A 27,513-nucleotide genomic window follows, 5' to 3' on the forward strand; every position below is an offset into this window, starting at 1 on the left:
AAAAAACAAGAAAATGGTGCAGTCTGGTTTGCTTAATATAAGGAATTTGAATAAGGAGGAATCTTTGACTTTTAGGGGACTAAAAGTATTGGGACAAATTCACTTACAGTGGGGAGCACAAGTATTTGATACACTGCCGATTTTGCAGGTTTTCCTAATTACAAAGCATGTAGAGGTCTGTAATATTTTATCATAGGTACACTTCAACTGTGAGAGACGGAATCTAAAACAAAAATCCAGAAAATCACATTGTAATATTTTTAAGTAATTAATTTGCATTTTTATTGCATGACACAAGTATTTGATCACCTACCAACTAGTAAGAATTCCGGCTCTCACAGACCTGTTAGTTTTTCTTTAAGAAGCACTCCTGTTCTCCACTCATTACCTGTATTAACTGCACCTGTTTGAACTCGTTACCTGTATAAAAGACACCTGTCCACACACTCAATCAAACAGACTCCAACCTCTCCACAATGGCCAAGACCAGAGAGCTGTGTAAGGACATCAGGGCTAAAATTGTAGACCTGCGCAAGGCTGGGATGGGCTACGGGGCAATAGGCAAGCAGCTTGGTGAGAAGGCAACAACTGTTGGCGCAATTATTAGAAAATGAAAGAAGTTCAAGATGACGGTCAATCACCCTCGGTCTGGGGCTCCATGCAAGATCTCACCTCGTGGGGACATCAATGATCATGAGGAAGGTGAGGGATCAGCCCAGAACTACACGGCAGGACCTGGTCAATGACCTGAAGAGAGCTGGGACCACAGTCTCAAATAAACCCATTAGTAACACACTACGCCGTCATGGATTAAAATCCTGCAGCGCACGCAAGGTCCCCCTGCTCAAGCCAGCTCATGTCCAGGCCCGTCTGAAGTTTGCCAATGACCATGTGGATGATCCAGAGGAGGAATGGGAGAAGGTCATGTGGTCTGATGAGACAAAAATAGAGCTTTTTGGTCTAAACTCCACTTGCTGTGTTTGGAGGAAGAAGAAGGATGAGTACAACCCCAAGAATACCATCCCAACCGTGAAGCATGGAGGTGGAAACATCATTCTTTGGGGATGCTTTTCTGCAAAGGGGACAGGAAGACTGCACCGTATTGAGGGGAGGATGGATGGGGCCATGTATCGCAAGATCTTGGCCAACAACCTCCTTCCCTCAGTAAGAGCATTGGAGATGGGTCGTGGCTGGGTCTTCCAGCATGACAATGACCCGAAACACACAGCCAGGGCAACTAAGGAGTGGCTCCGTAAGAAGCATATCAAGGTCCTGGAGTGGCCTAGCCAGTCTCCAGACCTGAACCCAATAGAAAATCTTTGGAGGGAGCTGAAAGTCTGTATTGCCCAGCGACAGCCCCGAAACCTGAAGGATCTGGAGAAGGTCTGTATGGAGGAGTGGGCCAAAATCCCTGCTGCAGTGTGTGCAAACCTGGTCAAGAACTACAGGAAACGTATGATCTCTGTAATTGCAAACAAAGGTTAAGTTCTGCTTTTCTGATGTATCAAATGCTTATGTCATGCAATAAAATACAAATTAATTACTTAAAAATCATCCAATGTGATTTTCTGCATTTTGTTTTAGATTCCGTCTCTCACAGTTGAAGTGTAGCTATGATAAAAAAATTACAGCTTTGTAAGCGGGAAACACTGCCAATTTTGCAGGTTATCAAATACTTCTCAAAAGTTCTCCCCACTGTATGTGTCTTAAAGTAGTCAAAATATTAGTATTTGGTCCCATATTCCTAGCATGCAATGTTTACATCAAGCTTGTGACTCTACAAACTTGTTGGATGCATTTGCTGTTTGTTTTGGTTGTGTGTCAAATTGTTTTGTGCCCAATATAAATTAATGGTAAATAAAGCATTGTGTAATTTTTTTATTGTAAATTCAGTAAGAATATAATATGTTTATAAACAATTCTACATTAATATGGATGCTACCATGATTACAGATAGTGCTGAATGAATTGTGAGTAATGGTAAGTGAGATAACAGACGCACAAATATTATACCCCCAAGACACGCTAACCTCTCACCATTACAATAACAGGGGAGGTTATCATTTTTAGGGGGTATGATATTTGTGTGTCTAACTTTCTCACTCATCATTATTCACAATTCATTCAGGACTATCTGTAACCATGGTAGCAACAAACATTAATGTAGAAGTGTTGAGAAACATATTCAATTCTTATTTACAATAAAAGTGACTCCAAAATTACAGAATACATTATTTACCATTTATTTCTATTGGGCACAAAATACCCTCAAATTTAAGCTGACAGTCTGCACTTTAACCTCATAGTCCTTGTATCACTTACAATCCAAAGTGCTTTAGTACAGAGTCAAAACATATGTACTGTATGAGGATAATGAAACTGTAAGGCTGACATACACTACATGACCAAAAGTATGTGGACACTTGTCTACTGCTCGTCAAACATCTCATTCAAAAATCATGGGCATTAATATGGAGTATCCCCTTTGCTGCCGTAACAGTCTCCACTCTTCTGGGAAGACTTTCCACTAAATGTTGAAACATTGCTGCGATGACTTTCTACCATTCAGCCACGAGCATTCGTGAGGTCGGGCACTGATGTTGGCCGATTAGTCTGACTTGCAGTCTGCGTTCCAATTCATCCCAAATGTGTTTGATGGAGTTGAGGTCAGGGTTCTGTGCAGGCCAGTGAAGTTCTTCCACAAATTCGGCGGTCCCGTTCTATGAGCTTGTGTGGCCTACCACTTTGCCGATGAGCCTTTGTTGCTCATAGACGTTTCCACTTCACAATAACAACACTTGCAGTTGACCGTGGTAGCTCAAGCAGGGCAGAAATTTTACGAACTGCCTTGTTGGAAAGGTGGCACCCTATGACGGTGCCATGTTGAAAGTCACTGAGCTCTTTAGTAAGGCCATTTTACTGGCAGTGTTTGTCTATGGAGATTGCATGGCGGTGTGCTCGATTTTATACACCTGTCAGCAACATGTGTGGCTGAAATAGCTGAATCCACTCATTTGAAAGGGAGTATATATTTTTGTATATGTAGTGTATATCTCAATGTGCTCAAAACCTGTCAATTGATACAAATCAGAAAGAAAATCTGTTCATGTCAAGCTATATCCAAATACTGTATGGAAAATTATATTTACCATCTACTATTCTTTCTATTCAGCACTTCAAAAAGAACGGTGTTAAAATGTGTATGTTGAATTTTTTGCTATTGGATTGAATAGTAGTTAACTTGACTAAATGCTGAGCCTATCGTCATTATCTGATGTATTGGTGACTAAATAAAATAAAATATTCTCCTGGTATTTCACAAAATAATTGGATTTTGTATGAATGACTCAGGGGTGAAATATGTGTGAAACCCCAATGCATGAACAATCAAATGTTCTGAGCATAAGATACAAGTGTTATCAGTTTAGTTTTGTACTTAAGAGTTTTGAAAATATCCCACTGGGTACAAACTGGTTGAATCAACGTTGTTTCAGCGTAATTTGTCAACGTATTGTGACGTAGAATCTACATGGAAAATACATTGGATTTGAAAAAAGTTATCCGCTATTGTTTTGAGGTTATCAACATCAGGATTATGTCATCAAGGTAACCAAATTTCAACATAGACAAACCTAATGTTGAAATATGTTGAATTTGTACCAATAGGCTGGGCAGCACCTCCTACTGGAGAATTGATCTAGCTACAGCTACCCTCCCATCCAAAGTTTTAACAAAGCCCAGCTATCATATTTGTCACTGACTATTAGCAATGTGCTATTGTGAGAATGATTGTTGAGAGAACTCCACTTAAAAACTAAGTAGAGTCATTGTTGCTCTCATTCCGAAGGGTAGGTTTAACAGAGCAAATATGTGACCATACTTTATCATCAGTGATGCTATTTTCAAAGTCATCAACAGCAATTGTTTTAATTCAACCCAGAATTTAAAAAAATAAATAAACAATACAATAGGCCTAAGGTTTCAAACTGATTGATTTAAAATGTAATGATATTTAGTGATATTGAATTTAGTGTTTGGTTGTCAACGCAACCAAATACCAACATTTGAAGGAGATGTATCTTCTGCTTGAAATGTTCTATCTGTGCCACTGACTTAGTCTGGCTTTAATTCCAGTCTGTCTGCAAATTGAAAATGAATATGTTGGATTCACGTCTCCATCTCAACCAAAATCTAAGTTATAGAATAGGCCTAAATTAAATTAAACTGTATTGAAAGTTAATTTAAAGTTTGATTTGATTTAGTCCTATTCTATAACTTAGAATTTTGGTTGAGATGGAGACGTGAATCCAACATATCAATTATTAATTTGTAGATAAACAGGAATTAAAGGCAGACTAAGTCAGTTGCACAGATGGAACTATTCATGTAGAAGATCAAAATCCTTTTCAAATGTTGATATTTGGTTGCATTGACAACTAAACACAAATCAATATCACTTTTGAAATACAATAATATGAGTAACACATCTATGGCCAAATTCGTCTTATGTAATCATATAAAGCGTGCATCTTCAAGATAGCATGCATAGGTCATTGCAAGTCTGGAGATTGCTGTAATGATTTGCATAGAATCTCAAACGGCATTGACACATCCAAACGCCACATTTTGAGGTCACTGTAGCTATACATTTCTTCTTACGTAATCATATAAACCGTGCGCGTAAGATAGCATGCATAGGTCATCACAGGTCTGTGGAGATTGCTGTAATAATCTCTGCAGAATCTCGAACGGCATTGATCACTTGCACCATGTACTTTTAATGTAATCTCAACTGCAATCCAGGTTATTTGGTTCTGCTATTAGATGAAGCACAGTGACATCACATTAATCTGTTGTATAAATGAACTAAATATCTGACTTGGTTGAAAGTGTAGTGATGGAGAAATAATGAGAAAAAGGTGTGAATGGGGAAGAGAGAGAAAAAGAGTATATAGGAGGGAGATTTTTACATGTCATTATAATAAAGCTTGGACTGAAACAAATGGTAAGAAATCCCTAAATGCTATATAACTGTATTTTCCCCAAAAATCAGACATTGTTTTATCAGACATTGTTTTTATTTTGGAATTTGGTTGTGCTTTTAAATGGTTGAAAGCATAGTGATAACACATTGGAAATTCAACTAGCTTTTGGCTGTTTTTTTGAGGGGGTGAATATAGGTTGTAATCTCATTGATCAACGTCTCAACCAAATATTAGCCAATTATCCACGTTGAAATGACGCAGTGTGCCCAGAAGCATACCACTTACATCTGAAAGTGTCAGGACAGCCAAAACAAATGACCTCACCATTTGGCTGTGCTTTGAAGATGCATTAGAGGTGTGTGTGTGTAAGGCTGTGTGTATGTGAGGCTGTGTGTGTGCGTGTGTGTGTATCTACATAGAGCTGTGTGTGTGCGGCTGTGTGTGCGGCTGTGTGCGTGTGCGCATATCGGCAGCCTATAGAGGGCGAAGCAGAGACACGAGTCTGAGGTGATTGACAGCCAGCCTCTGACTGACAATAAATCAGAGAGAAAGGGAGAGAGGAGAGAGAAGGCTGTTGCCAGGGTAGCTGTTGCCACGGTTACCCACTTATATTTTCTGAACACCCTCAGACCCCCCCCCCCCCCCTGCTGTTGGTAAGGTGAACTACCTCTATTCATAGGAAGAGAAAGGTTTGTAAAGGTACACCCCAACATGAAGCATGGAAAAATACGGTTATATGGCATTTAGGGATTTATTACCATTTGTTTCTGTCCAAGTTTTATTATAATAATATATAAAAATCTCCCTCCTATATACTATTTTTTTTATTTTCCCATTCACACCTTTTTCTCATTATTTCTCCTGCCTTAATATTTCTTATTTCTATCCTCCCCTGTCTTGTCTGCACCTCACCTTTCCTCTTCCCTCTCTTTTCTCCTCTCCTCCTCTCCTCTCTCCCCCCCCCCTCCTCCCTCTTAGACAGAGGACAAGCCCCCGGAGCTGAAGTCTAATTTCATGGCCTCCTTCCTGGACTTCCTCAAGACGGGGAAGAAGCAGCCTGAATCTGGACCTGGTGGACCACAAGACCTCGGAGGGCCAGTGGAAGGAGCTGAAACCACAGACTCTTCCTCCCTGAAGGGTAGGATCCTGTCCCCGTCTCCCCCTCCACCGCCCCCTCCTCCACCCCCTCCGTTTGGGGACAGTAGCGAGGGCGAGGATGGGCTGAGTCCCTGTAAGCGTCTGGACGACGAGCTGAAGAGGAACCTGGAGACACTGCCGTCCTTCTCCTCCGACGAGGAGGAGGACTCTGTCAGTAAGAACCAGGACCTGCAGAAGAGCATCTCCTCGGCCATATCTGCCCTTTACGACACGCCCCATTCGCTGGCTGCAGCCGTGGCTCTGCCCCCACCCAGCCCATCTCCGTCTCAGAGCCCATCGCTGCCACCAACGCCGCCGCCCGTGGTCCAAATGCAGGATGACATAGCCGATCTGGAGGATCAGGACAATGAAGTAGAGACAAACATGCAACTTCACAACACACAGGCCAACACACATCCAAATACACCATCCCCAGAACATGAAGGACTGAATGGGATGGACAGAGTGGATGAACGACAAGAGGAGATGGAGAAAGAGGAGGAAGAGAAGGAGATGGAGAAGAAGAGGGTAAAGGAAGAACTGAGTTTAGAGTCTAGGGGTGTGGAGGAAGAAGTAGAGGAGAGAGAAGAGGAGGAGAGAGAGCCTGAGTTTGAAATGCCGGATGCTCCTAAAGTGGAAGGTGAGTAGCCTACTATCTCAGATATTCTGGAATGATCTGACAAACAGTTGTTCATTTCCAAAGATGTAATATACTCTGAACACCCCCTCCTACCCCTCCACCACAGATTCTCCATCCGGGCCTCCCCTACCCCCCTTTCTCCCATCGCTCTCCTCCCCGTCCCCTCTCACTTCTTCCTCCCCCTCCCCCCTACCTCCCCCACCACTCTCCCCACCCTCCCCTCTGCCCTTCCAGCATGAGGATGATGAAGAGGAGCAGCAGCCGTCCCCCCAACAAACCCACCACCCCCACCACAACCCCTCCACCTCTCCTCCCCCCAGCTCCTCGCCCCTGGCCCTGCCCTCTCCACCCTCCCCTTCCCCTGCAATGCCCCCCTCCACTACCCCCCCTCCCTCCTCCTCCCCTCCCCTTTCAGATGCTACAGAGCTGGCCCAGCCTTCCTCCTCGCCCTCCTCTTCCCCACCCTCACCCCCCACCCCTGAGGATGCTCCAGCCTCCAAGATCACCTCTCTGCACCTGGCCAAAAAGCAGGACAATGCGGCCATTGCTGGAGAGAGCGAGGAGGAGGACAGCGAGAGTGGCGGCGAGGGCATCTTCCGGGAGAGGGACGAGTTTGTGGTGCGGACTGAGGACATTGGCACGCTCAAGGTGAGGGCTTCTGGCATTCACTATGGGAGGTGGTATGTCTTGTCTTCTCACTCATACACACACACACACACACACACTTACTGGCCTACACACAATATCCCATAATATCAAAGTGGGATCATGTTTTTAAAAATTAATAAAAAATGAAAAGCTGAAATGTCTTGAGTCAATAAGTATTCAACCCCTTAGTTATGGCAAGCCTAAAGAAGTTCAAGACACACCATGAGTTGCATGGGCTCCCTCTGTGTGCAATAATAGTGTTTAACATGATTTTAAAGGACTACCTCATCTCTATACCACGCACATATTATCTGTAAGGTCCCTCAGTCGAGCAGTACATTTCAAATGCAGATTCAACCACAAAGACCAGGGAGGTTTTCCAATGCCTCACAAATAAGTGCACCTATTGGTAGATGGGTAAAAAAAACATTGAATATCCCTTTGAGCATGGGGAAGTTATGACTCCTTAATAAGAGATACGCCCGTGCGTCAGTCTAAGTAACATAACTAAAAAATCCCCATCATAATCCGTCAGTTTAAACTACAGGTATCAATCCACTGCATCCGCCTATGTCGGCCTTCCGCATCTGCGATGGAAGGTGGCCGACCAACAGCTGTGTTTGTCAGACCATGAGACATCCTGAAAATCGGTCTTCTCACGAAAACGTCTGAACAGCTCTACGAGCCCCACAAGTGTTACGGGAGTTGTCTGAAATCGGTAATGTGTCAATTGCTGACTATAGCGCCAATTGCTGAACCTTTTGGGCTACAAACTAATATCCGTTTTGCTCTGACCCCTACTCGTCTGAAGGTAACCCATACAAATGTATGGAGGTGGTTATGTGACAACAAAAATAAGGGGTTAAATATGTGTAAGAAAATGTATAGCGAAAATATTTCCTGAGCTTTCTTATATCTCCTAGATATATAGTGCCTTGCGAAAGTATTCGGCCCCCTTGAACTTTGCGACCTTTTGCCACATTTCAGGCTTCAAACATAAAGATATAAAACTGTATTTTTTTGTGAAGAATCAACAACAAGTGGGACACAATCATGAAGTGGAACGACAATTATTGGATATTTCAAACTTTTTTAACAAATCAAAAACTGAAAAATTGGGCGTGCAAAATTATTCAGCCCCCTTAAGTTAATACTTTGTAGCGCCACCTTTTGCTGCGATTACAGCTGTAAGTCGCTTGGGGTATGTCTCTATCAGTTTTGCACATCGAGAGACTGAAATTTTTTCCCATTCTTCCTTGCAAAACAGCTCGAGCTCAGTGAGGTTGGATGGAGAGCATTTGTGAACAGCAGTTTTCAGTTCTTTCCACAGATTCTCGATTGGATTCAGGTCTGGACTTTGACTTGGCCATTCTAACACCTGGATATGTTTATTTTTGAACCATTCCATTGTAGATTTTGCTTTATGTTTTGGATCATTGTCTTGTTGGAAGACAAATCTCCGTCCCAGTCTCAGGTCTTTTGCAGACTCCATCAGGTTTTCTTCCAGAATGGTCCTGTATTTGGCTCCATCCATCTTCCCATCAATTTTAACCATCTTCCCTGTCCCTGCTTAAGAAAAGCAGGCCCAAACCATGATGCTTCCACCACCATGTTTGACAGTGGGGATGGTGTTCAGGGTGATGAGCTGTGTTGCTTTTACGCCAAACATAACGTTTTGCATTGTTGCCAAAAAGTTCAATTTTGGTTTCATCTGAACAGAGCACCTTCTTCCACATGTTTTGTGTGTCTCCCAGGTGGCTTGTGGCAAACTTTAAACAACACTTTTTATGGATATCTTTAAGAAATGGCTTTCTTCTTGCCACTCTTCCATAAAGGCCAGATTTGTGCAATATACGACTGATTGTTGTCCTATGGACAGAGTCTCCCACCTCAGCTGTAGATCTCTGCAGTTCATCCAGAGTGATCATGGGCCTCTTGGCTGCATCTCTGATCAGTCTTCTCCTTGTATGAGCTGAAAGTTTAGAGGGACGGCCAGGTCTTGGTAGATTTGCAGTGGTCTGATACTCCTTCTATTTCAATATTATCGCTTGCACAGTGCTCCTTGGGATGTTTAAAGCTTGGGAAATCTTTTTGTATCCAAATCCAGCTTTAAACTTCTTCACAACAGTATCTCGGACCTGCCTGGTGTGTTCCTTGTTCTTCATGATGCTCTCTGCGCTTTTAACGGACCTCTGAGACTATCACAGTGCAGGTGCATTTATACGGAGACTTGATTACACACAGGTGGATTGTATTTATCATCATTAGTCATTTAGGTTAACATTGGATCATTCAGAGATCCTCACTGAACTTCTGGAGAGAGTTTGCTGCACTGAAAGTAAAGGGGCTGAATAATTTTGCACGCCCAATTTTTCAGTTTTTGATTTGTTAAAAAAGTTTGAAATATCCAATAAATGTCTTTCCACTTCATGATTGTGTCCCACTTGTTGTTGATTCTTCACAAAAAAATACAGTTTTATATCTTTATGTTTGAAGCCTGAAATGTGGCAAAAGGTCGCAAAGTTCAAGGGGGCCGAATACTTTCGCAAGGCACTGTAGGACAGACTTCAAAACCTTATTCTTTATGATCTATTTGTTGACATTTTTTGCCATTTATAGACGTGATTGTCAATGCATTTCTGTAGGCTATAGTAGTAAAGGCCAAATTAAATATTTTATCAAATAATGAAAAATACGACATTTGGGATACCTAAAGGGGTCTTAAAATTCCAAATCAAATTGCTAAATGAATCCCCCTGGGTGTTCTTCCTAACTCAGTTGCCAGAGAGGAAGGAAACCACTCAGGCATTTCACCATGAGGCCAATGGTGACTTTAAAACAGTTGCATAGTTTAATGGTTGTGATAGGAGAAAACTGAGGATGGATCAAAAACATTGTAGTTAAGGATCGGACCCTTTTTTTCAATTTTCACCTAAAATGACATACCCAAATATAACTGCATGTAGCTCAGGACCTGAAGCAAGGATATACGTATTCTTGATACCATTTGAAAGGAAACACTTTGAAGTTTGTGGAAATGTGAAATTAATATAGGAGAATATAACACATTAGATCTGGTAAATCTAATACAAAGAAAAAAACATGCTTTTATTTGAAATGTTTTTGTTCCATCATCTTTGAAATTCAAGAGAAAGGTCACAATGTATTATTACAGGTTACTCGCAATTTCGATTTTGTTCACTAGATGGCAGCAGTGTACGTGCAACGGTTTAGACTGATCCAATGAACAATTGTATTTTTGTTCAAAATGTTGTCCAAATGTCTGCCCAAATGTGCCTAAATGGTTTATTGATCCATTTTCAAGTTCATAACTGCACAGTCTCCTCAAACAATAGAATTGTATTCTTTCACTGTAGTGTCTACTGTAAATTGCACAGTGCAGTTAGATTAACAAGAATTTAAGCTTTCTGCCCATAGACATATCTGCCCATCAGATATGTCTATGTCCTGGGAAATGTTCTTGTTACTTGCATCCTCATGCTAATCACATTACCCTTCGTTAGCTCAACCATCCCGCGGGAGGAGGCACCGATTCTGTAGAGGTTAACAATACTAACCTAAGTGAGTGAAAAGAAAGACGCCTGTACAGAATATTCCAAAACATGCATCCTGTTTGTAATAAGGCACTAAAGTAAAACTGCAAAAAAAATTGGCAAAGAAATTAACTTACTGTCCTGAATACAAAGCATTATGTTTGGGGCAAACACAACACATCACTGAGTACCACTCTTTATATTTTCAAGCAAAGCATGGTGGTGGCGACTGCATCATGTTATGGGTATGCTTGTCATTGGCAAGGACTGGGGAGTATTTTGGGGGATAAAAATAAACACAATAGTGCTAAGCACAGGGAAAACCTGGTTCAGTCTTCTTTCCAACAGACACTGGGAGACAAATTCACCTTTCAGCTGGACAATAACCTAAAACACAAGGCCAAATATACACTGGAATTGCTTACCAAGACGACATTGAATGTTTCTGAGAGGCCTAGTTACAGTTTTGACTTAAATCGTCTTGAAAATCTATGGCAAAACTTAAAAATGGCTGTCTAGCATGAGCAACAACCAACTTGACAGAGCTTGAAGACTTTTAAAAACAATAATGTGCAAATATTGTACAATCCAGGTGTGCAAAGCTCTTAGAGATTTACCCTGAAAAACTCACAGCTGTAATCGCTGCCAGAGGTGATTCTAGCAGCGGTGTAAATGTTTTTTTTTTCACCTTTATTTAACCAGATAGGCAAGTTGAGAACAAGTTCTCATTTACAATTGCGACCTGGCCAAGATAAAGCAAAGCAGTTTGACACATACAACGACACAGAGTTACACATGGAGTAAAACAAACATACAGTCAATAATACAGTAGAAACAAGTCTATATACGATCTGAGCAAATGAGGTGAGATAAGGGAGGTAAAGGCAAAAAGGCCATTGTGGCAAAGTAAATAGAATATAGCAAGTAAAACACTGGAATGGTAGATTTGCAGTGGAAGAATGTGCAAAGTAGAAATAAAAATAATGGGGTGCAAAGGAGCAAAATAAATAAAATATAATAAATACAGTAGGGAAAGAGGTAGTTGTTTGGGGTAAATTATAGGTGGGCTATGTACAGGTGCAGTAATCTGTGAGCTGCTCTGACAGCTGGTGCTTAAAGCTAGTGAGGGAGATAAGTGTTTCCAGTTTCAGAGATTTTTGTAGTTTGTTCCAGTCATTGGCAGCAGAGAACTGGAAGGAGAGGTGGCCAAAGAAAGAATTGGTTTTGGGGGTGACCAGAAAGATATACCTGCTGGAGCGCGTGCTACAGGTGGGTGATGCTATGGTGACCAGCGAACTGAGATAAGGGGGGACTTTACCTAGCAGGGTCTTGTGGATGACATGGAGCCAGTGGGTTTGGCGACGAGTATGAAGCGAGGGCCAGCCAACAGGAGCGTACAGGTCGCAATGGTGGGTAGTATATGGGGCTTTGGTGACAAAACGGATGGCACTGTGATAGACTGCATCCAATTTGTTGAGTAGGGTATTGGAGGCTATTTTGTAAATGACATCGCCGAAGTCGAGGATTGGTAGGATGGTCAGTTTTACAAGGGTATGTTTGGCAGCAAGAGTGAAGGATGCTTTGTTGCAAAATAGGAAGCCAATTCTAGATTTAACTTTGGATTGGAGATGTTTGATGTGGGTCTGGAAGGAGAGTTTACAGTCTAACCAGACATGTAAATGGGATATTTCTGTATTTCATTTTCAGTACATTTGCAAACATTTCTAAAATCATATTTTCACTTTGTCATTATTGGATGTTGTGTGTAGATGGGCGAGAATAATAATATATATAAGCTATTTTGAATTCAGTCTGTAACACAACAAAATGTGGAGTAAGTCAAGGGTTATGAATACTTTCTGAAGGCACTGTACATACTCTCTTTGTCTCTCAAGATGGCCCTGCAGACCGGCCGTGAGCCACCACCCATCTGGAGAGTGCAGAAAGCCCTGCTGCAGAAGTTCAGCCCCGAGATCAAAGACGGACAGAGGCAGTTCTGTGCCACCAGTAATGTGAGTTACTCACATCCCATTTCAGACAGGAGACTCTCTCCTTCTCTTTAATCTTAAAGTACAATCCAGCGATGGATGCAAGGATTTACAATCCAGCATGAGATTGTCATGATAGTTGTACAAATATTTTGAAGCTACACATAGTTTGTTTATAATAACTAAAATGATTATCTCTCTATACATATTTCCCTCCCATTCTCTCTCTCTCTCTCAGTATCTGGGCTACTTTGGTGATGCCAAGATGCGGTACCAACGCCTCTATGTCAAGTTCCTGGAGAATTTCAATAAAAAGGATTATGTCCGTGTGTGCTCACGTAAACCCTGGCACAGACCTAGACTGATGTTGAGGTAGGTTTGCGCTGTTCGTCCCTGCGTGTTTGCCGTACTCCTCTGGGTCTTGATTCATATGTGCCCAACCCCATGTAGAACCTTAGCCCCTACCTCTATGCATGTGTAACTGTAAGCAATATCCTGCAAAAATACTCATTTTTGTGTACCTTGACAGGCGTCAATCACTCCCATCGCTCCCCAAGCCACCTCCCCCTGCCATCGGTCAAACTCCACCCCGATTGGAGCGAGATGAGAGGGAGCGGAAGGAGAAAGAGAAAGAGCAGAAAGAGAGGGAGCAGAAAGAGAGGGAGCAAAAAGAGAGGGAGCAAAAAGAGAGGAGGCAAAAGGGAAAAGAGAAGGAGCAGAAAGAGAAAGCGCAAAAGGAAAAGGAGCAGAAAGAGAAAGAGAGGGAACAAAAGGAGAAAGCGAGAGATCAAAAGGAGAAAGATAGAGAGAAAGAGAGGAAACAAAAGGAAAAAGCAAAAGAGAGAGAGCAAAAAGAGAAAGAGAGGGAGCAAAAAGAGAAAGAGAGGGAGCAAAAAGAGAAAGAGAGGGAGCAAAAACAGAAAGAGAGGGAGCAAAATGAGAAAGCGAGAGAGCAAAAGGACAAAGAGAAGGAGAAAGAGAGGGAGCAAAAGGAGAAAGCAAGAGTGCAGAAAGAGAGGGAGCAAAACGACAAAGCAAGAGAGCAGAAAGAGAAGGAGAGGGAGCAGAAGGAGCGAGAGAGGAGGGAAAAAGAAAAGGAGCGAGAGAGGGAGAGGGAAAAAGATAAACAGCGAGAGAAGGAGGAGAGAGAAGAAAAAGAGAAGAGGCATTCACCACCTGAGGAGAAGGTGGAGAGAAGAAGCAGTGAAGTGGATCGAAAGAGAGTGGGGGAGGAGAAGAGAGGAGGAGGAGATAAGAAGACAGAGCGCTCATCGAGGGCCAGGCTAGTGAAGGTGGAGCCTCCACCCAAGAAGAGGAAGAAGTGGCTGAAGGAAGTCCCCTCTGACTCAGACTCCTCCCTCGATGGGCCCAGCGAAGACCAAGGTGAGGGATTATTTTTTGTTTGTGTGTGTGTGTGTAACTGTGTGTTAATGCAATTTTGGTATGTATATTTATGTGTAATGGCTTGGCAAAAACTCAGAGTTAAGTCTTGTAACACACTGGAGCCCCAGGTTCAAACCCACTCAGTGACATATTTTCTCTCTCTCTCTCTCTCTCTCTCTCTCTCTCTCTCTCTCCCTCACTCTATGTCTCTCTCTCTGTGTGTCTCTCCCCTGTAGCCCCAGTGAGAGGGGGGATGAACAGTCGAGCCATGAGGGAGATGTTCAGGAGTTACATAGAGATGCTGGTCAGTACAGCACTTGACCCCGACATGATTCAAGCCCTGGAGGACACAGACGGTGAGAGGCATGGGGTGATGATGTGATCAGGTTTGGGGTAAATTCAATGTTCATTCTAGAGGTCGGCCGATTTCAAGTTTTCATAACAATCGCAAATCGGTATTTTTGGACACCGATTTGGCCGATTAGAACAAAATATTTTTTATTTATTTTTGTTACACCTTTATTTAACTTTTATTTAACTAGGCAAGTCAGTTAAGAACACATTCTTATTTTCAATGATGGCCTAGGAATGGTGGGTTAACTGCCTTGTTCAGGGGCAGAACAACATATTTTTACCTTGTCAGCTTGGGGATTCAATCTTGCAACGGTACAGTTAACTAGTTCAACGCTCTAACCACCTGCCTCTCATTGCACTCCACGAGGATACTGCCTGTTACGCAAATGCAGTAAGCCAAGGTAAGTTGCTAGCTAGCATTAAACTTATCTTGTAAAAAACATTCAATCAGTCGATCATAATCACTAGTTAACTACACATGGTTGATGATATTACTAGTTTATCTAGCGTGTCCTGCTTTGCATATAATCGATGCGGTGCGTATTCGCGAAAAAGGACTGTCCTTGCTCCAATGTGTACCTAACCATAAACATCTATGCCTTTCTTAAAATCAATACACAGAAGTATATATTTTTAAACCTGCATATTTAGCTAAAAGAAATCCAGGTTAGCAGCCAATATTAACCAGGTGAAATTGTGTCACTTCTCTTGCGTTCATTGCACGCAGAGTCAGGGTATATGCAACAGTTTGGGCTGCCTAATTTGCCAGAATTTTACATAATTATGACATAACATTGAAGGTTGTGCGATGTAACAGGAATATTTAGACTTATGGATGCCACCCGTTAGATAAAATATAGAACGGTTCCATATTTCACTGAAAGAATAAACGTCTTGTTTTCAAGATGATAGTTTCCGGATTCGACCATATTAATGACCTATGTCTCGTATTTCTGTGTGTTATTATGTTATAATTCAGTCTATGATTTGATAGAGCAGTCTGACTGAGCGATGGTAGGCACCAGCAAGCTCGTAAGCATTCATTCAAACAGCACTTTCGTGCGTTTTGCCAGCAGCTCTTTGCTGTGCTTCAAGCATTGCGCTGTTTATGACTTCAAACCCATCAACTCCCGAGATTAGGCTGGTGTAACTGATGTGAAATGGCTATCTAGTTAGCGGGGTGCGCGCTATTAGCGTTTCAAACGTCACTCGCTCTGAGACTTGGAGTAGTTATTCACCTTGCTCTGCATGGGTAATGCTGCTTCGAGGGTGGCTGTTGTCGATGTGTTCCTGTTTTGAGCCCAGGTAGGGGCAAGGAGAGGGATGGAAGCTATACTGTTACACTGGCAATACTAAAGTGTCTATAAGAACATCCAATAGTCAAAGGCATATGAAATACAAATGGTATAGGGTAGCGGCAGGGTAGCCTAGTGGTTAGAGCGTTGGACTAGTAACCGAAAGTTATCAGGGTACCTACTGACAAGGTACAAATCTGTCGTTCTGCCCCTGATCAGGCAGTTAACCCACTGTTCCTAGGCAGTCATTGAAAATAAGAATTTGTTCTTAACTGACTTGCCTAGTAAAATAAAGGTAAAATTAAAAAATTAAAAATAGAGAGAAATAGTCCTATAATTCATATAATAACTACAACCTAAAACTTCTTACCTGGGAATATTGAAGACTCATGTTAAAAGGAACCACCAGCTTTCATATGTTCTCATGTTCTGAGCAAGGAACTTAAACGTTAGTTTTCTTACATGGCACATATTGCACTTTTACTTTCTTCTCCAACACTTTGTTTTTGCATTATTTAATCCAAATTGAACATGTTTCATTATTTATTTGAGGCTAAATGGATTTTATTGATGTATTATATTAAGTTAAAAATAAGTGTTCATTCAGTATTGTTGTAATTGTCAGTATTACAAATAAATAAAAGAAATCGTCCGATTAATCGGTATCGGCTTTTTTTTGGGTCCTCCAATAATCGATATCAGCGTTGAAAAATCATAATCGGTCGACCTCTAGTCCATTCAGTCAATATACTGAAATTACATTATTCGCAATGCTCCCCTATGATAATTTGGAATTAGATTTTCAGTTTACTTCCTGAATTGACTGAATTCAAAGGGAATTTACCACAGCCCTGGGAGTGAGTAAAGAGAGAATTGATCAAAAGTAAGTGAGAGTAGGATTTAGGAAGAAAGATGTCATGAGATAAGTCATACAGACTCTATGTCCCTCCCACTCTGGCCCCCAGACGAGTTGTACCTCCCGCCCATGAGGAAGATTGACAGCCTACTCAATGAACAAAAGAGGAGACTGTTAAGGAGAGTCAACATGAGTGGCCAACACCAGGTACGTCTGTCTGTTTAGTTGTAAAAATGCTGATGCCAGATGTGATACCTACCTATGAAAAGTACCTGTTGTGTCTGGAGTTTTGCCATATCTCCTTCCAATCTCCATCCAACTTTCTCACTATCAGAAAGAAAAGTGAAAGCTTTAAAACAGTTGAAATGACCTCTTCTCCCTCGCTCCCTCCATCTTTATATTTTTCTTCTCTAGGAGACTCTGCATATGTTCCCCAAAATGACAGCGGATCCCCTGGACTCTGGAGCGGTCAAAGTGCACCTCGGCGGCGAGTGCTACAGCCGTAAAACCCTCAACCGCGTCAAGAAGAGCACCACGCCCAAACAGCAGGTGAGTGACCCACATCCAGTCATGAACTCCTTGACTTTAGTATCCAACCACTGATACCAATGTATCCAATCCGCTGCACTGTGGCTAACCCTGGCCTTGAAAATTGTGTCTAGGTGTTGTAGAAGCCGAGCAGAAGAGACAATTCTCTCTCACAAGAACTGGAGTAATAATATCCGGACCTGTTTGTCACTTTGCTTTGTACATAAACTTGTATCTCGGTGGTTTTAACTCGGTCCGGAAGGTGTTTACCCATGTGCTAACAAAGCAAAACCATGACACTGTCCTTATTTACACTTGCGTTGTCTTGTTTTTTCTAGTCTCACGTAGCCATACCTCCAAAAACGTTGTTGTCACGTCCTTTGGAAACGGTTTGAATGGTCCACTGGCTTCCAGCGGCTACATTTTTAGGTATTTTACATTTCAAGAACCCTCCCCCCACATGTCTGTTGAAGGAGTGCTGCGTGTTAAGTGATGCCCAAGCAAAGCATTTGATTGATTTGATGTGTTTGGTTGTGTTTGATTGGCGCTGCGTGTTAAGCTCCGCCCAAGCAATGCATTTGATCGGTTTGACGTGTTGCAAGGTGTCACTGATTTACACCAGCTCTCCACCCCTTTTTAGCCACTTTCGGCCATAGACTTCACCAGCCTTTCCAATCAGGGAAACCTGGTTCTCGACGAGGCTATGTTTCTTCTTTTAGCGTTGATCAAGTGTATTTGTATTTTTAGTGGTCCTCTGAAAGTATGTGAAGATGGCACCGGAGAAGAAGGCTGACGTTTTATGTGTCCCCTAACCGATTGTGTTTTTTTGTTTGTTTCTTTGCGTTGTTTGTAACTTTAAAAAAAAAAACGTATTTTGTATATAATGTTGCTGCTACCGTCTCTTATAACCGAAAAGATCTTCTGGACATCAGAACTGCGATTACTCACCACCAACTGGCAGAATCATTTTTTTCCTTTAATGAGTCCGACGAGCCCGATGTGAATGACATACTGCTTTCCCGGGAACAGGTCCAGATCCCCGCCATTTGCGTGAAGAGAAGGTGTAGAAAAAGGGTGCCTTCTGAGAATTTGTAGGCAATCGAATAAACCCCCACTGCCTTCCATTCTGCTAGCAATCCTAGCAATCCTTGGAAAATAAAATCGATGACCTAAACGGAAGATTAAACTACCAACTGGACATTAAAATGGTAATATCTTATGCTTCACGGAGTCATGGCTAAACAACGACATTATCAACATACAGCTGGTTGGTTATACGCTGTATCGGCAGGATAGAACAGCGGCGTCTGGTAAGACAAGGGGCGGCAGACTATGTATAAGTCTTGAGGTTTTGCTCGCCTGAGGTAGAGTATCTCATGATAAGCTGTAGACCACACTATCTTCCTAGAGAGTTTTCATCTGTATTTTTCGTAGCTGTCTACATACCATCACAGGCTGAAGCTGACACTAAGACCGCACTCAATGAGCTGTATTCCGCCATAAGCAAATAGGAAAACGCTCACCCAGAGGCGGTGTTCCTAGTGGCTCGGGGATCTTAATGCAGGGAAACTTAAATCCGTTTCAACAAATTTCTGTCAGCATGTTAAATGTGCAACCAGAGGGGAAAAAACTCTGGCCCACCTTTAATCCACACACAGAGATGCATACAAAGCTCTCCCTCGCCCTCCATTTGGCAAATCTGCCCATAATTCTATCATCCTGATTCCTGCTTACAAGCAAAAATTAAAGCAGGAAGCACCAGTGACTCGATCAATAAAAAGGTGGTCAGATGAAGCAGATGCTAAACTACAAGACTGTTTTGCTAGCACAGACTGGAATATGTTCTGGGATTCCTCCAATGGCTTTGAGGAGTACCACACATCAGTCATTGGCTTCATCAATAAGTGCATCGATGACGTCATCCCCACAGTGACCGTACGCACATACCCCAACCCAAAGACATGGGTTACAGGCAACATCCACGCTGAGCTAAAGGCTAGAGCTGCCACTTTCAAGGAACGGGACTCTAACCCGGAAGCTTGTAAGAAATCCTGCTATGCCCTCCGACAAACCATCAAACAGGCAAAGCGTCAATACAGGACTTAGATTGAATTGTACTACACCGGCTCTGATGCTCGTGAGATGTGGCAGGGCTTGTAAACCATTACAGACTACAAAGGGAAGCACAACCGAGTGACAGTGACACGAGCCTACCAGATGAGCTATACTACTTCTAAGCTCGCTTTGAGGCAAATAACACTGAAGCATCCATGAGAGCACCAGCTGTTCCAGAAGTTCTCCGCTGCCGATGTGAGTAAGACCTTTAAACAGGTCAACATTCACAAGGCTGCAGGGACAGACGGATTACCAGGACGTGTACTGCGAGCATGTGCTGACCAACTGGCAAGTGTCTTCACTGACATTTTCAACCTCTCCCTGTCCGGGTCTGTAATACCAACATGGTTTAAGCAGACCACCATAGACCCTGTGCCCAAGAACACTAAGGTAACCTGCCTAAATGACTACCGACCCGTAGCGCTCACATCTGTAGCCATGAAGTGCTTTGAAAGGCTGGTCATTGCTCACATTAACACCATTATCCCAGAAACCCTAGACCCATTCCAATTTGCATACCACCCGAACAGATCCAGATTATGCAATCTCTATTGCACTCCATACTGCCTTTTCTCACCTGGAGAAAAGGAACACCTATGTGAAAATGCTATTCATTGACTACAGCTCAGCATTCAACAGCATAGTGCCCTCAAAGCTCATCAATAAGGACCCTGGGACTTAACACTTAAACCTCTGCAACTGGATCCTGGACTTCCTGACGGGACGCCCCTAGGTGGTAAGGGAAGGTAACAACACTGATTCTTAACACAGGGGCCCCTCAGGGGTGCGTAATCAGTCCCCTCCGCACTTCACTCATGACTGCACAGCCAGGCATGACTCCAACACCATCATTAAGTTTGCCGATGACACAACAGTGGTAGGCCTGATCACAGACTACAACGATACAGCCTCTAGGGAGGAGGTCAGAGACCTGGCCGTGTGGTGCCAGGACAACAACCTCTCCCTCAACGTGATCAAGACAAAGAAGGTGATTTTGGACTACAGGAAAAAGAGGACCAAGCACACGCCCATTCTCATCGACGGAGCTGTAGTGAAGCGGGTTGAGAGCTTCAAGTTCCTTGGTGTCCACATCACCAACAAACTAACATGGTCCAAGCACACCAAGACAGTTGTTAAAAGGGCATGACAAAACATATTCCCCTCAGGAGACTGAATAGATTTGGCATGGGTCCTCAGATCCTCGAAAGGTTTTACAGCTGCACCATTGAGAGCATCCTGACTGGTTGCATCACTTCCTGGTATGGCAACTGCTCGGCCTCCAACCGCAAGGCGCTAAAGAGGGTAGTGCGTACAGCCCAGTACATCACTGGCGCCAAGCTTCCTGCCATCCAGGACCTCTGTACCAGGCGGTATCAGAGGAAGGCCCTAAAAGTTCTCAAAGAATCCAACCACCCTAGTCATAGACTGTCCTATCGGCTACCGCACGGCAAGCAGTACCGGAGCGCCAAGTCTAGGTCCAAGAGGTATCTAAACAGCTTCTACCCCCACGCCATAAGACTCCTGAACATCTACTCAAATGGCTACCCAGACTACTTGCATCCCCCCCCCCCCCTTTTTACATTGCTGCTACTCTCTGTTGTTATCATCTATGCAGTCACTTTAATAACTCTACCTAAATGTACATATTACCTCAACTAACCGGTGTCCCCGCGCATTTTCTCTTTACCGGTACCTTCCTGTATATAGTCTCGCTATTGTTTTTTTACTGCTGCTCTTTAATTACTTGTTACTTTTTATTTCTTGTTCTTATTTGTATTTGTGATTTTGTTTTTTAGCAGCATTGTTGGTTAGGGGCTCGTAAGTAAGCTTTTCACTGTTGTATTTGGCCCATGTGACTAATTCAATTTGATTTGAAGTTGTGAATACATAATAGACTAGGCCTTTTCCCTATTCCCTATTCCTCAGTCCCAAGAGAACTGGAGAGATTCCCTAATAAATTATTTCCTCTCTCCTTTCCCTCCTTCTCTTTTTCCTCTCTCTCTGTGACTCTCAGGACCTCAAGCTGTCCACAGAGACGTGTCGTGTCTATAGCCTTTATCATTCTCTCCATCACTACAAGTATCACACCTTTCTGGACTGCAAGAAGGAGGTAAGACTCAGCATCGCAATCGCTTTTCACAACACTGACCTTCCAACACCCCTCTCTTTCCTCTATGGCATTGTTGTTCTTCTCTACTTTCTTCCTGATTCTCTCTCTTTCCCCTCCTCTCTCTGTTTCCATTGTGGTAAGAATAATTCAAATGGAGCACTGTGTAGTTAGTCCTTTTGTTGTGAAAGGTTGGCTGTCATTTGTGGGTGGTTGTGTTGTGCCTATATAATAATCACTTTATTTATTATCCATCCTAGAGTGGATATTTGAATTGCATAATATCAATTCATGTTAGATCTATATGCAACATGTCTATACTCATGGGCATTAATATGGAGTTGGTCCCTCCTTTGCTTCTATAAAAGCATACACTTTTCTGGGAAGGCTTTTCACTAGAATATGGAATATAACTGCAGGAATTTGCTTCCATTCAAGAGCATCAGTGAGGTCGTGCACTGATGTTGGGTGATTAGGCCTGACTTGCAGTCGGCGTTCCAATTCACGACAAAGTTGTTCGATGGGGTTGAGGTCAGGTCTCTGTGCAAGCCAGTCAAGTTCTTCCCCACCCATCTTGACAAACCATTTCTGTATGGATCTCACAGTGCTATTGTCATGCTGAAACAGGATAGAGCCTTCCCCAAACTGTTGCCACAAAGTTGGAAGCACAGAATCGTCTAGAATGTCATTGTATGCTGTAGCATTAAGATTTCTCTTCACTGGAACTAAGGGGCCTAGCCCGAACCATGAAAAACAGCCCCTGGTTATTATTCCTCCTCCACCAAACTTTACAGTTGACCCTATGCATTGGGGCAGGGAGCGTTCTCCTGGCATCTGCCACACCCAGATTTGTCCGTCGGATTGCCAAATGGTGAAACGTGATTCATTACTCCAGAGGACGCATTTCTCAGTGACACAATGAATGGTCGTTTTGTTCGATAAATTCCTTCTTTATATCCCCAAAATGTCCATTTATTTAGCGCGTTTGATTCAGAAATACACCGGTTCCAACTTGCCCAACATAACTACAAAGTATCTAATAAGTTCAAATCAAATGTATTTGTCAAATACACATGGTTAGCAGATGTTAATGCGAGTGTAGCGAAATGCTTGTGCTTCTAGTTCCAACAATGCAGTAATAACCAACGAGTAATCTAACTAACAATTCCAAAACTACTACCTTATACACACAAGTGTAAAGGGATAAAGGATATGTACATAAAGATATATGAATGAGTGATGGTACAGAGCGGCATAGGCAAGATGCAGTAGATGGTATCGAGTACAGTATATACATATGAGATGAGTATGTAAAGAAAGTGGCATAGTTTAAAGTGGCTAGTGATACATGTATTACATAAATATGCAGTAGATTATATAGAGTACAGTATATACGTATACATATGCAATGAATAATGTAGGGTATGTAAACATTATATTAAGTAGCATTGTTTAAAGTGGCTAGTGATATATTTTACATCAATTCCCATCAATTCCCATTATTAAAGTGGCTGGAGTTGAGTCAGTGTGTTGGCAGCAGCTACTCAATGTTAGTGGTGGCTGTTTAACAGTCTGATGGCCTTGAGATAGAAGCTGTTTTTCAGTCTCTCGGTCCCAGCTTTGATGCACCTGTTCTGACCTCGCCTTCTGGATGATAGCGGGGTGAACAGGCAGTGGCTCGGGTGGTTGTTGTCCTTGATGATCTTTATGGCCTTCCTGTGACATCGGGTGGTGTAGGTGTCCTGGAGGGCAGGTAGTTTGCCCCCGGTGATGCGTTGTGCAGACCTCACTACCCTCTGGAGAACCTTACGGTTGTGGGCGGAGCAGTTGCCGTACCAGGCGGTGATACAGCCCGACAGGATGCTCTCGATTGTGCATCTGTAGAGGTTTGTGAGTGCTTTTGGTGACAAGACGAATTTCTTCAGCCTCCTGAGGTTGAAGAGGCGCTGCTGCTCCTTCTTCACGATGCTGTCTGTGTGGGTGGACCAATTCAGTTTGTCTGTGATGCGTATGCCGAGGAACTTAAAACTTACTACCCTCTCCACTACTGTCGATGTGGATAGGGGGGTGTTCCCTCTGCTGTTTCCTGAAGTCCACAATCATCTCCTTAGTTTTGTTGACGTTGAGTGTGAGGTTATTTTCCCGACACCACACTCCGAGGGCCCTCACCTCCTCCCTGTAGGCCGTCTCGTCGTTGTTGGTAATCAAGCCTACCACTGTTGTGTCGTCCGCAAACTTGATGATTGAGTTGGAGGCGTGCGTGGCCACACAGTCGTGGGTGAACAGGGAGTACAGGAGAGGGCTCAGAACGCACCCTTGTGTGCCCCAGTGTTGAGGATCAGTGGGGTGGAGATGTTGTTTCCTACCCTCACCACCTGGGGGCGGCCCGTCAGGAAGTCCAGTACCCAGTTGCACAGGGCGGGGTCGAGACCCAGGGTCTCGAGCTTAATGACGAGTTTGGAGGGTACTATGGTGTTAAATGCTGAGCTGTAGTCGATGAACAGCATTCTCATATAGGTATTCCTCTTGTCCATATGGGTTAGGGCAGTGTGGTTGAGATTGTATCGTCTGTGGACCTATTTGGGCGGTAAACAAATTGGAGTGGGTCTTGGGTGTCAGGTAGGGTGGAGGTGATATTGTCCTTGACTAGTCTCTCAAAGCACTTCATGATGACGGAAGTGAGTGCTACGGGGCGGTAGTCGTTTAGCTCAGTTACCTTAGCTTTCTTGGGAACAGGAACAATGGTGGCCCTCTTGAAGCATGTGGGAACAGCAGACTGGGATAAGGATTGATTGAATATGTCCGTAAACACACCAGCCAGCTGGTCTGCGCAGGTCTGAGGGCGCGGCTGGGGATGCCATCTGGGCCTGCAGCCTTGCGAGGGTTAACACGTTTAAATGTTTTACTCACCTTGGCTGCAGTGAAGGAGAGTCCGCATGTTTTTGTTGCGGGCCGTGTCAGCGGCACTGTATTGTCCTCAAAGCAGGCAAAAAGGTTATTTAGTCTGCCTGGGAGAAAGACATCCTGGTTCGTGACTGGGCTGGTTTTCTTTTTGTAATCCGTGATTGACTGTAGACCCTGTCACATACCTCTTGTGTATGTGTGGACCAAGTTTACCTGTAAACTTGGTCCAAACATTTCAGAAAACGTTTCTAATCCAACCTCAGGTACCCTAAAATGTAAATAATCGATCAAATTTGAGACGGAATAAACTGTTTCCAATACCGGAGAAAAACAACGAGGAGCGCGCTCCTGTTCACGCGCATCAAAAGACTAGTGTCCACCTGAGTGACACTTTTCAAAAGAACAACACCAAACTATTTCTCAAGACTGTTGACTTCTACTGGAAGCCATAGGAACTGCAATCTGGGCCCAAATAAATCAGGTTTCCCAAGGAAAAACATTGGAAAGCACAATGATCTCAAAAAATTGTTTCCCTGGATGGATTGTGCTCTGGGTTTCGCTTGCAAAATCAGTTCTGTTATACTCACAGAAATTATTTTAACAGTTTTAGCAACTTTAGAGTGTTTTCTATCCAATACTTCCATATGCATATCCTAGCTTCTGGGCCTGCATTACAGGCAGTTTACTTTGGGCACGCTTTTCATCCGGACGTGATAATACTGCCCCCTAGCCCAAAGAGGTTACTGACTTGCCTAGTTAAATAAAGGTTACACTGATAGCATAACATTTCTACAACCTAATTTTCTAATTCTAGTCTAACCAATACCCAAACGGAGATTCAGTGAAAATAAACATCTCAATATCAAGAACAGTCCCCATGCTTGTCTCAGAGCGACGCAAAATTATGCTAAAATAGAAGCAATTGGATTTGAAGCAATAGCCTACAACTAACTTTAATATGCTCTTTAAATAAATAAGACCTACACCACTTTTAAAAGCACATTACTCAACTCTATTGAGACTCATGTCGCCTACGGTAGGCCTACAGTATCGACAAATATGACGTGACTCTCCGCCAATAATTACATATAGAGGATTGGAGGATTCTAAATTAAAACCAAAAGCCGTCTCATGGGTCTCCAGGTGGCGGCCGGCACGGGTATCTGTAGCAACGCATTTTACAATGCGATGCGGTGACTGCCACCTGGCTCTGGACCAATGCATCAGCTGTCGCCCGTATCTCTGCCCTCCAATAATGTTTCTCTTCTGCAGATCTGCCTTCAATGACTTGATCTCGGTCTTCAAAGTTTGAATGTGATCCACGTGCACCTTCATCAGATGAGCAGAATGGTACCGCACAGAGCCCCCATCAAATACAGGGGCCTATGATAGAAACGGTAGATCAATTAAGAATTCAAAGTGACTCCAACACACAAATGCTGTGTACATATTTTAGGAATCTGGCAAAACAAACCGCTTTCTTAGCAACAATGCGTTTTTTTTGGTGCGGCCCGTTGTCTCGCCCTTTGTCCAATGATCTCCACGGATGGTTGTCGGCATGTTTGTATGCGCTGCAAAAACACATTCATGTTTTTAGCACACAATCATTTCTATATATATATATATATATATTTAATTGAACCTTTATTTCATTACCAATTTTATTACATAGTATGCCTTCACATTGATAGGCTATATACATTTTTTTTTAAGAAAATGCACTGAAACCAAAATAACTTTAGTTTTAGTGATCCTTTCAGCTCCCGCTCATTTTCAAGTCCTCGTGGTAGTTCAAACCCTGGAACAGGTAGCACCATAGAAAGAAGCTGGCTTGATGAAAATGATGTCCATTTCATCTGTTCTCTTTGGTCGCAATGTCATTTTTTTAGATAAACAGCTAGTGTTTGAATGGTAACTTTCTAGTTATTTTATTAACGAAAGCATAAAGATGTTGATGAAGAAATACTGTACTGTTTTGAGTTAGCAATGTAACACTTCAGAGTACTTAAGCATTGAATAAATTGCAGGTAGGGGGATGTTCACACCTATAGTAGCCGGGCTACAAAGAGTATTTTTTTGTCCTGCTAATCGGCACCAAGTGTTTGAAAACCTGTTTTGAAAATGCCACCAGCTGTCCATCACTACTGTAAATAAAAACACAGCATCTTGTTTACATTCTTTATTGTAACCATGTTGCAAATAATTTGTATCTACCTTTCCAATTACTTTTAGAGTTTGGGATTAATTTGATTAATATTATGGCCCTCTGGGTTTCCGTTAGGACGGAACAGAAAATATGGCACTGTAAAACGTGATGGTCGGGAGTACAGTACTGGGCTATTTAGCTAAATAATCCCTGTGTCGTGATGGCACGCTGGAGACCAGGGTTTAATTCCCCAACTGGGAAGAAGGAGTAGGCTGTCCTTTTAAATAAGAATTTGTTTTTAACTGACTTGCCGTTATTAGTTGCATTGTATTAGTTTGAACATGCAGACTGGCACTAAGAACAGAACAGAGGGAACTTTTCGCTAGTCAGCGTCATTATTCGTGCAATGCCCCTTAAAATGTTGCCTGTGTGGCGGGGTAGTGGTCCATCCACCTTCCTCCTCCTCCTCCCTTCCCCATGGTCTAGGTCGGACTTTTGTGCGCGGCCCATCCCGTGCCCCCTGCCCTCGTGCCTTGAACCTCACGCGCTTTCAGTGGATACAGCTGGAGAACTGCTAGGCAATCCCATTGTGCACCACTCAGGGGCCATGACCAATATGACCAATATATATTGTCCTGCTAATAACAGGGTTAATAATATATCCGTGAGAATATCCAACAGGCTTTTATATCATTTTAAATTAATAATAATAATCTCTTTGTTTAAAAAAAATAAAAAAAATATTTTGTTTTCAAATAACGTAAAATGAGTGAGGAAAAAGGCCATTCTTGAAAATGGGGTGAGACATTGTTACTAATTTGTAAATAAAGCCAGTTTGTTATTTTATTTAATTCTGTTTTTAGAGGGAGAGAT

General features: G+C 42.8%; 1 protein-coding gene across 1 annotated transcript in view; it reads left to right on the forward strand.

Moving 5' to 3' along the window:
• Positions 1–27,513, forward strand: part of LOC135556086 (proline-rich protein 12-like) — a 54,620-nt gene that overhangs the window by 25,006 nt on the left and 2,101 nt on the right. The window contains 9 exon segments of the mRNA XM_064989000.1: positions 5,964–6,762; positions 6,869–7,410; positions 12,860–12,976; positions 13,191–13,324; positions 13,482–14,335; positions 14,572–14,691; positions 16,950–17,047; positions 17,255–17,389; positions 21,498–21,593. Of these exon segments, the coding sequence (XP_064845072.1) occupies positions 5,964–6,762; positions 6,869–7,410; positions 12,860–12,976; positions 13,191–13,324; positions 13,482–14,335; positions 14,572–14,691; positions 16,950–17,047; positions 17,255–17,389; positions 21,498–21,593 (2,895 nt within the window).

This window comes from Oncorhynchus masou, chromosome 15 (assembly GCF_036934945.1).
Source record: "Oncorhynchus masou masou isolate Uvic2021 chromosome 15, UVic_Omas_1.1, whole genome shotgun sequence".
NCBI classification, from domain to species: domain Eukaryota; kingdom Metazoa; phylum Chordata; class Actinopteri; order Salmoniformes; family Salmonidae; genus Oncorhynchus; species Oncorhynchus masou.